Genomic DNA, 10,488 nt, shown 5'->3' with positions numbered 1-10,488 from the left:
AGAGTAGCCCCTGCTCGCCTCAACTAGAGAAAAGCCTGCGTGCAGCAACGAAGACCCAACACAACCAAAAATAAATATAAAAAATAAATAAATTAATAAAAAAATTTTTTTAAAAAAAGTTTGGACCCTTTCTACCACCCAAGCCCCTTCATGAATATGCATGTACTCTTAGCTTAAAACTTCCCCAGTTTTCCTGTTTGAGGAGATACTGCTTTGGGCAAGATCCCTGGTGTTCTCCTTACTTGCTGCAAGTAGTAAATCCTTCCTGCTCCGGATCTTTGCCTGGGTTGTGTCTTTTGGCTCCACACCCACCAAGAGGCGAACCTGGTTTTTCAGGTAACAGGCCTGGTGTTTGAAAAATACTCACTTAGAATCTACATTTTGTCACACTTACTGTAGGGCCGCTGTATGATTTTTATCATGTTTGATGAACTTGCTTCAAAGTACCCTGCTCACCACTGAGAACTTGGCTTTACTAATCAACAGAAAACAAATTTTAGATATGTCCTAATTCTCCCAGTTTTGGCAAAAGAAGCCAAAATGGAAGCCCATGCATCATCCTAAAGGTTTTGAGCACAACACAAACCTTGATGTGTCTGACCCACTCATCTTATTAATGGACTAAAATTGCATTAATAATTTTTTTTTTTGGCCACGCCATGCAGCATGCTAGATGTTAGTTCTCCGACCAGGGATCACAACCTGCGCCCCTCGAATTGGGAGCTCAAAGTCTTAACCACTTGACCGCTAGGGAAGTCCCTGCATTAATAATTCCATTTCATCCAGAAGCCACAAGGCCACACCTCTGGCTGAAATAGGAAAGGGATTCTTTTACAGAAACAGTAATCCACAGGTTCACAAAAAGTAGCAAATATGGAAATATCTTATCTTCCCACCTGGATTAGACCTTTTTAGGTTGGGGCGACAAATAGAAATAAAGTGTCGCTTTCCCAAGCATGCAGCTACTTAGAAGCTTTAACAGGAATTAGCCCCGTTTGAATCTGGGTCAAGGGACCCGACCACAGGGACGTTTACACGCGGAGGATCCCCAGAAGGCTAGGAGGATGCAGCTCTTCCCCGCCGCGGCTCCGGCCGGGCTCCGCCCGGGCTCCGCCCCCGCCTACCGAGACCCCGCCCCTGGCCCCCGCCCTCCCTGTAGACCCCGCCTCCTCTGCTTCTCCGTCTGCCCCGTGGGTACCGTGCACCCTGAAGATGGCGGCCGTGGCGGGGAGGTTGCTCCGGACTTCGGTGAGTGGCTGGCGGCGGGGCACAGGCGCGGAGACACTGTGGTGGCTCCGAGAACGTGCTTCGCAGATGGGATCCCGCTCCCCTGCGGCCTTGGGGCCTTTCACCCTTCTTGGAGGATATAGGAGGGTAACGGACCAGAGGCCTCCTCCTCTACGGAAGGCTCCCTGCGCCTGCGCAGAGCCGCCCTTCCCCCACCCCACCCCTCTTGTGGTCCCCTGCCCAAATCCCTTTCGCTCCAGGTCATGGGTCCCCGGTCCCCCCTCCACCTAAGCATCTGGCTCTCGATGCAGGCGACCTGGCCCCTGGTCCCGGTTCTGTAACCGACTCTGTGACCTTGGACAAGTGACTTCTCCTTTCCGAACCTCAGTTAACTTTCCTCACCTTAACAAAGAAAGAATGATGTTTCCGTGAGCAGCCTCTTAAATGCTGGATGAAAACCAAAATGCCAAAGTAACCAAAGTGCTTACGTGCAAAAGGCGCTTTTCTCCCCCCCGCCCAGGGCGGTCCCTCCCGTTTTCTCCATGCAAAGCCTAGTACCCTCTTGCTACCCGCCCTCCCTTTCTCGTGGTAGGGTTCAGCGCAGGCTCTTTCTTCTTCCTGAGTCATGCTGGACCCTGAAATTGAGCAAACGTTTCCCTTGAGCCCTGTCCAAACTTTCCCAGAGGCTGAACTTTGCTCTACTTGTTTGCTTCTCTGTGGAGCTGGAAGGCCCTTGTCTTTTCTAGGGAAAACCTTGACCATAGTAGAACATGCTCAGCAGATCGGCTGGTAAAGGGCTTAATACACAGGGCCTGGCCAAGTTTCCTGGTTTCTGAATCCTCGGTTGCTCTTAAAAGCATGGAGTCTTTATGTTCTTATAATTCTCCTCTGCCTTGCAGTCTTTTTTTTTTCCCATTCATTAATTTGTATATATATTTTTAATAAAAATTATATATTTGAGGTGTGCATCATGCTTTGATACGTAATGAAATGATTACTACAGTCAAACCAATTGACATATCTCTTCACATAGTTACTTTTTTGTGTGTGATGAGTACACCTGAAATCTACTCTTAACATATTGCCAGCTTCAACACAGTATTATTAAGTATAGTCAATATGCTTGTACATTAGATCTCAAGACTTATCCTACATAACTACAACTTTGTACCCTTTGACCAACATCCCCCTTTCCTCCTCCCCAACCCCCTTTACAATCTTGAAGGATAAGGAAGCAGAAGGGAATTTTAAGAACATGGAGACTCAATCCATGCTCTTAGAGTTTGGAGTTTGGTATTTTTGTTCACAGGAATAAGGACAGCCGAGGCCACTACTGACCTGATGCCCTCTCAGCAGGGATTCAGTCACCATTCTGGGAATACTTCCTAATTTAAAGTGTTTCTCGTTTTAGCTTGTCCGACACGTGAGTGCCGTTCCTTGGGGCATTTCTGCCTCTGCAGCCCTTAGGCCTGCTGCTTCTCGAAGAACGTGCTTGACAAATGCACTGTGGTCTGGTTCTGCTCAAGCAAAATTCGCCTTTAGCACCAGTAAGTGTTGTTATGCTTTGGTTTGAACCAGAAAATGGCAACATTTGTCATCTCTGAACGGCGGCTCTGAACCCTGGCGGTATATTAGACTCACCTGGGGAGCTTTTGCAACCATACCACTGCCCCAGTCCCACCCCAAACAAAATGAGTCAGTCTCTGGGGTGAGACCAGAACATCAGTGTTTTTTAAAAGCTCACCAAGTGATTCTGATGTGCAGCCAAGGGTTGGGAATCACTGAGGCAATCTGCCCTTGTGTCACATTTCCTTGTTGGTTCCAGAGGTCTTAATCCCCTGTGTTGAGGAACTTGGAAGTGGGGTGAGAACACTCAGAGGCCTCTGGGCCTGCTGTGTGTGAAGGGGTGTGAGCTGACTAGGGACTGACAGTGCAGCTCCTCTAAAGGCTTTTGGATTCAAACTTGTGGGCTGGCTCCACTTGGCCACGTTAGGCCAGTCTAATGGACTGCTTCATGATCTGAGTGACGCACAGCTATTTCTTGAGATTTACACTCCATTCTCTAGAATATGAGGTTTGCTAAGTACAGCCTCAGATATTTGAAAATGCCTCCTTTAGATCAGTCGCACCTTTTAAAAAGAGTGTATTTAACATGTAATGGTTTGGGGGGATGTACTTTAGCAAACCCTTTGTTTGTGGGTGAAATGTTCTAAAAAATTTTACAATTTTACTTCCTCGGAGCTTTAAGAAATTTCTGGTAGCGATTTGATGCCACAGGTTTAAAACTTTCCTTGTCACCTGTCCCAAACCCCCCTCCCAACAGCTCCTCCTGTTTCTGAAGCCAGACATCTTGACACTCGGCCTCCTTTGTCCCGCCTTCCCGGGTAGAAGCATGTCCTCTCCAATTCTGACACAGCTCTTACATCCTTTCCTTTCTTTCTGTTCCTTCTGCCGTACCCTTTCCCTCCACACCTCTCACTTAGGTGCCTGCAGTCACCTCCTAACATTAGGCTCCCCCCTCCCTGCTTCTCTTACTCTCCCCTGCAGACTGATCTTCCTAAGAACGGCTGACGCATCATCCACCTCCTACGCAAAAGTCTCCAGTGATTCCTGTATCCCTTCTTTTAAGAACAGATTCATCGGCCTGATATATAAGGGCCCTTGCAGCATGGCCTTCACCAACCTTGCTTTGTCTCCCACCCGTCTTCCCTCTATGCACACCTGCTCTCTATATCAAGCTCTGCCACGGGCTGTTCACCACACCTGTTTCTTTTGTGCCATTAACCCTGGTCTTGGCAAAATCCGAACCATACTTAGAATCCACCTCCGGGCTCATGTTGTCCTTAATTCTATGTTCATTCCATCCCTCCTGTCTCCTGTCTTTTTAGTTTCCACAGTCTTGAATTTGTGTACAGTCTAGAACTATGAAAAGAGAAAAAATTACCTAAGATGTACACTTGAACTGAACTTTTAATTATACTGTTAATTACTGTGAGAGGATTAAATAAAATCAGATAAGTGCTTGGCTTAACAAATGAACTATGTGTGTGTTATGTTTGCTTTTCAGGTTCCTCATGCCCTGGCCCTGCCGTCACCCAGCATGCACCCTATTTTAAGGGTACAGCTGTTGTCAATGGAGAGTTCAAAGAAATAAGCCTTGATGACTTTAAGGGGAAATATTTAGTGCTCTTCTTCTATCCTTTGGATTTGTAAGTGTATTTTCTGTGATGCTTTAATGTCATTCTGAGAGCAAGCAGAGATCCCTGCCTCCCCGCTGACATTGCCCGGCTCTAGTTACTCTTGTCAAGGGGAGGGTTGCTGCTGACCCTTTATCACTGATGCCCTTGTTGATACAGTTTGCATCTGTAGCTAATTTACAAGTGATAAATATAGGGGGTGAAGTGGCATTCCTTTTAATGGGGCAGGGGTTTAATGTGGCTCTGTTTTATGTACGTACTCTGGAGTACTGGTTTCTGTAAGCCAGTCTGTGAGGAAGTTTTCACTGGTTCGGGGGAAAATGAGAAAAGGATAAAATGAATTTTCTCATGAAGCTACTTTATTTAGATAAAATTTTGTCTTTATTCTTGGAATATGCCTCCCCTACCCCCATTTTTTAATATGATTCTTAAATAGAAAGGTGATAAATCTTTTTTTTTTTTTTTAACTGGAGTATCATTGTGACCAGGAGTCCTGTGAGGATGGTTAACCATTTTGCCTTTCTCACCTTTAAGCAAACTGAACTAGTTTGGTTTTTGTTTTTTTGTTTTTTTTACAAATCATTTATTTATTTTATTTTGGCTGTGTTGGATCTTCATTGCTGCGCGCGGGCTTTCTCTGGTTGCGGCGAGTGGGCTTCTCACTGCAGTGGCTTCTCTTGTTGTGGAGCACGGGCTCTAAGCTCGTGGGCTTCAGTAGTTGCAGCACGCAGACTCAGTAGTTGCGGCGCATGGGCTTAGTTGCTCTGTGGCTTGTGGGATCTTCCTGACCCAGGGCTCGAACCCATGTCCCCTGCATTGGCAGGCGGATTCTTTTTTTTTTTTTTTTTTTTTTAAATTTTATTTATTTAATTAATTTATTTTATTTTTGACTGATTTATGTCTTCGTTGCTGCACATGGGCTTTCTCTAGTTGTGGCGAGCGGGGGCCACTCTTCGTTGCAGTGCGCAGGCTTCTCATCATGGCGGCTTCTCTTGTTGCGGAGCACAGGCTCTAGGCGCGCGGGCTTCAGTAGCTTGTTGCGGAGCACAGGCTCTAGGCGTGCGGGCTTCAGTAGTTGTGGCACGTGGGCTCAGTAGTTGTGGCTCGCGGGCTCTAGAGTGCAGGCTCAGTAGTTGTGACACACGGGCCTAGTTGCTCGGTGGCATGTGGGATCCTCCCGGACCAGGGCTCGAACCCGTGTCCCCTGCACTGGCAGGTGGATTCTCAACCACTGCGCCACCAGGGAAGCCCTGGCAGGCGGATTCTTAACCACTGTGCCACCAGGGAAGTCTCTGAACAAGTTTTTAGACACCTATTGTTCAGATTTTAAAGCCTTGTTTTTCAATTCTCTGATGAAAATTTCGACCCTTTTTCCCTAGCACCTTTGTGTGTCCTACAGAAATTATTGCTTTCAGTGACAAAGCCAACGAATTTCACGATGTGAACTGTGAAGTCGTTGCAGTGTCAGTGGATTCCCACTTCACCCACCTGGCCTGGATAAACACACCAAGGAAGGTATAAACATCATTCACGCTGTGTCTGCTCTTGTGATCTTAAAAACTCAAATGATCCCATTAAAGACCAACGTAGAAGTTGTTAAAGCATAACTAGTCTGAAATGGGCTATTTGTCAGGCCTAAGCTACTGGCAAATTCTGTTAAACTCTACCCATATCTCCTGTAACATTGCATGTATTTACTCCCCACTGCACTTGTATTTTCCAGAGTACAAACAGTAACAGAGAACAGACTCTGCAGGGCAGGGCAACAGCTGGGGTCCATTGCCTCCCCTTTCACCTGTACCTTGTAGATCCCCGGGACCCTGCGAGCCACGTGGGACGGTGATTAAGTTTTCTGATTTCACTGCTCCCCACGATCAGTATTCTTGCCTAGAAACTAGCTTGGGAGAATCAAAATTTCTAGCTATGCTGCTGGACTATCTATCAAATTAGTCAAAGTATTCTTTTTTTTTTTAAACTGTTCCATTTCTATGCTTCAGAAATTAATCTTCAACCGAAAGGATACTGTAAGAATTAGAAAAGGAAAGGTCTGTAGTATCAGCTGGGTTTAAATCCTGCCTCTGCCCCTTTCTAGCTGTGACCTGGAACCAGTTACGTAACCTCTGTGTGTCTCAGTTTCCTCATCTGTACAGTGGTGGTGATGATAGTAGCTACTCCGGGATGCTTGGAGGAGGAAGGGAGACAACAGAAAGAGCTTAGAGCAGCACTCGGCGCATTGTTGGTGCTCAGTTACTGCTGTCCGTTGCCACTGTCAGCCAGACATCGTGTTGCCTGGCTGAGGATGCTGCGGGAGCCACAGTACAACAACCAGCCCTGTTTGCGTTTTTATTAGAATGGCGGTTTGGGCCACATGCACATCGCACTCTTGTCAGATTTGACTAAACAGATTTCCCGAGACTACGGTGTGCTGTTAGAAGGTCCCGGCCTTGCACTACGGTAAGATCCGTTTCTTATGAACTTAAAGTTGGTTTTCCTGTTTAGCGTCATCCTACTTCATAGGGGCTTTATAGACACCTTGGTAGGGAATGTTTAGAACCCCAAATCCTTAATTTGTCTTTTTTTTTTTTTCTTTTTGCGGTACGCGGGCCTCTCACTGCCGTGGCCTCCCCCGCTGCAGAGCGCAGGCTCCGGACGTGCAGGCTCAGCGGCCACGGCTCACGGGCCCAGCCGCTCCGCGGCATGTGGGATCCTCCCGGACATGAGCACGAACCTGTATCCCCTGCATCGGCAGGCGGACTCTCAACCACTGCGCCACCAGGGAAGCCCAATTTGTCTTTTAATAAGCACTGATGGACGCCTCCTGCAAGGGTTGGCGGTCTTTCAGAAATGGCTGAGACATGTGTGCCCCCTGCATCACCCTGGGCCTCTTTCTGAAGGAGGATCTCATGTCTTGATGGTCACTGCTCCACTCTCCCTGACTGTCCGAGAGCCACTCCTGGCGGTGAAGCCATCAGACTGTTTGGAGATGGGGTGGGGGGTGGGCAGCAAGGGTAGGAGTCAGTTTTCTGGAATGGTTAGGATCTTGTACAAGCACTGGAACCAGACCGGAGTTTGAATTTCTTTAAACTCAGCTACTTAATAGCTGTATGACTTTGAGCAAGATATTTAACCCCTTTGAGTCCCATTTTTCCTGTAACTGAAATGAGAATGTACCTCCCAGGTTGGTTGTGAGGATTAAATAAGGTGAGGCAGCTACAGAGTTTTTGGCACAGGTTCTAGTACCTGTCCCAGCCTGTCAACCTTGCTGGGAGGGATGAGAACTTAGGCCTTAGAACTGGCGTCTTGATGGCTGCTGAATGAAGGAGGGATTGGGCAAAACTTTACCTCCAGGAAGGAAGCGAGAACCCCACTTTGATGCGCCTCACAGTTTTGCTGGGGGCTGGCTTGAACCCGCTCACCTGCTTGCTCTTGTAGCTGACGTCTGGCCTGCTTGGGTTACACCTGAAATTTTAGCTCCGGCAGCCACCTTGGAGCTTGAGGCTTTTTGACTCCAAGGGGATTACGGTCTTCCTTTAATAAACTAAAGCCTAGCTTTGACAGAGGTGGCAAGGGAAGGAGAAGAGTGCTGGCATTTTCCTCCCAGGATCCCCTCCCCTGTAGAGTCGTGCTAATTTTGCAGTTACCCCCCTACTGGTTTCACTATCAGGATTGACAAAGGGAGAGGAGTCGAGTCTGACTTGTAAGATAAGGCTTTCTTTCTGGAGTCTGTGGGCCCTGATCCATCCTAGCTCTGGGTCTGCATCTAAACGGTGGACTCTACCTTGGCTCCACCCTGCAGGGGCATGCACCGGGACCCCTCAGCCTCAAAGCCTAGACCCCCAAAGGCCAGACCCAGGGAGGGAGAACCACCTTTTTATCTTCTGCGTTTTCTCTAACTTGCCTTTTTCCTGAGTGATTAACACTTGGAATGCCACACCCTTTTAAAGATGGATGTTAAAAAGCTAGGAGTTTTGGGCTTCCCTGGTGGTGCAGTGGTTGAGAATCCGCCTGCCGATGCCCAGGTCTGGGAAGATCCCACGTGCCGCGGAGCGGCTGGGCCCGTGAGCCATGGCCACTGAGCCTGTGCGTCTGGAGCCTGTGCTCCGCGACGGGAGAGGCCACAACAGTAAGAGGCCTGCGTACCACAAAAAAAAATAAATAAATAAACCTAGGAGTTTTATGACATCTGCATATGTCATAGTAACACCAACACTCATATGGAAGATGAGCACAGACCCCAGGGTGGGTCACCTCATTACATTGCTGGCAAGTGATAAAGAGTGATGGGCTTGGACAATCTGACAATAAAAATAATAACTATAAGTGATTGAAACACATCACATATATTTAAATCGATGATTTGAAGAGTTCCAGGGAACCAATTCATTATTTTGAAAACTATTAATAATGGAATAGTACTAAGCACTCATTCTGTCTTTCCTGTACAAACTGTACCTCAGGGTAACCAAAATAAATAAAAGTGATGGGCTTGGTTTTTCCTTTAGTTTTCTGCTCTGCATAGCCTCAAGGCCAGTAAATTTTCCCATGGGATCCCCCCGCCCCTGCTCTTTGTAAGAATTCACTCATTTCATAAGTACTTACTGGATAACAGATAAAATACATCTCTGTCCCTTCCCAATTGCCTATGGTTTCTTGCCAAGATTTGATGCAGCAGCCCAAAGAATGCTTACTACATCACTAATAAGAAGTCTTTGCTCTCTGTAGTTCAGTGACTTACAGATTCTGCGACATACAGGTCACATTTGTAAATGTGACCATACTGCCTGTTTTCCATGGTGGCCTTGTCCAGTCCTGTCTTTGTTAAAGCATCTGTCATCAATAAGAGATGATAAGCTGTTTGTATAGCAAGGAAAACCCCATTTTTAAGCATACGATAGAGTTTAATAAATGCTCTATCAAGGATAATTAAAGACAAAAAGGGGTAGAAGTTAGAGTCTTTCTAGCTCTGGTAATGTCGAAATACTGATGATGATAAATTCTGATGCAGAGGTCTCTTCATAATTGACCCCAACGGAGTCATCAAGCATTTGAGCGTCAATGATCTCCCAGTGGGCCGAAGCGTGGAAGAGACCCTCCGCTTGGTGAAGGCATTCCAGTTTGTAGAAACCCATGGAGAAGTCTGCCCAGCCAACTGGACACCAGATTCTCCTACAGTAGGTTTCTTTTCCAAAAGCAATGGGACTCCAGCAGAGGGTCCCAGGTCCTCACTGCCTCAAGGGCTGATGGCCTGGAATATCCACGAAAGAAGCCCACCCTTGGAGCAAGGGTGTAGATGGTGTGCAAATGGTTGAAGCTGGTGCAGGTGGGGGTGGGACCAGGCACCAGGCAGGCTGTTAATGTAAGTTTCATCCAGGTATTTTAAAGGAAACAGACCAATCTTTAAAAAGTTAAAGAACTTTAGATTAAAAATTGGGGGCTTTCAACTCACTTTTGAGATCATAAAGTCACGTACCCAGTGAACTGTTTTTGTATTTTCAGATCAAGCCTCATCCGACTGCTTCCAAAGAATACTTTGAGAAGGTAAACCAGTAGACCATCCCATGTGCACCTCCAGCTTCCCACACCAGAAAAGAACCACAGCTGGAACTCACTTTTAGCATTTCAAAGATTATTATTTATAGAAGGCAAAAAAACAATTATACTTGTATTCGTAAATATTACTCTAAATGTTTTGTTTCTGTAACATTGGCCAAGGCTTTTAAAATGTGGTTAGTTACTAACGTAAGGAGTCCTTTATTGGCAGTGTATGGATGGATGGCTAGTTGCTATAGAATGTGCAGTTCCCCTCTTTCTTGGATCATGTCTTCAAAGGGAAAAGGAAACAACTCTTCTTTATCAGCCTTACTTGAACCTTTGTGTACACTAAAGTAGTATGACAGGCATCAAAAGCTTCTGATCAAGGGTCCTGAAATTTTCTTCTTGAGTTTCTTTGTATTAAACTGAATTTTCTTTTAAGATCATAGTTTTAAGTTGTTAGCATCAATGGTCTAATTTAACACTTGCAGGACTTCCCTGGTGGTCCAGTGGTTAAGACTCTGTGCTTCCA

The 10,488-nt window shown here is 46.5% G+C and overlaps 1 protein-coding gene across 1 annotated transcript; it reads left to right on the top strand.

The window, feature by feature from the left end:
* The first annotated feature begins 1,165 nt into the window (after window positions 1–1,165).
* On the top strand, window positions 1,166–10,162 carry PRDX3 (peroxiredoxin 3). Its single transcript, XM_007124001.3, has 7 exons — window positions 1,166–1,248; window positions 2,639–2,774; window positions 4,295–4,436; window positions 5,804–5,939; window positions 6,775–6,878; window positions 9,430–9,595; window positions 9,921–10,162. Exons 1-7 carry the CDS (start codon window positions 1,213–1,215, stop codon window positions 9,972–9,974), a joined length of 774 nt encoding a protein of 257 aa, XP_007124063.1. The 5' UTR covers window positions 1,166–1,212; the 3' UTR covers window positions 9,975–10,162.
* Window positions 10,163–10,488: the final 326 nt, after the last annotated feature.

Source organism: Physeter macrocephalus, unplaced genomic scaffold (genome assembly GCF_002837175.3).
Source record: "Physeter macrocephalus isolate SW-GA unplaced genomic scaffold, ASM283717v5 random_932, whole genome shotgun sequence".
Taxonomy (NCBI): domain Eukaryota; kingdom Metazoa; phylum Chordata; class Mammalia; order Artiodactyla; family Physeteridae; genus Physeter; species Physeter macrocephalus.
This window is presented reverse-complemented; position numbering and strand designations above follow the sequence as displayed.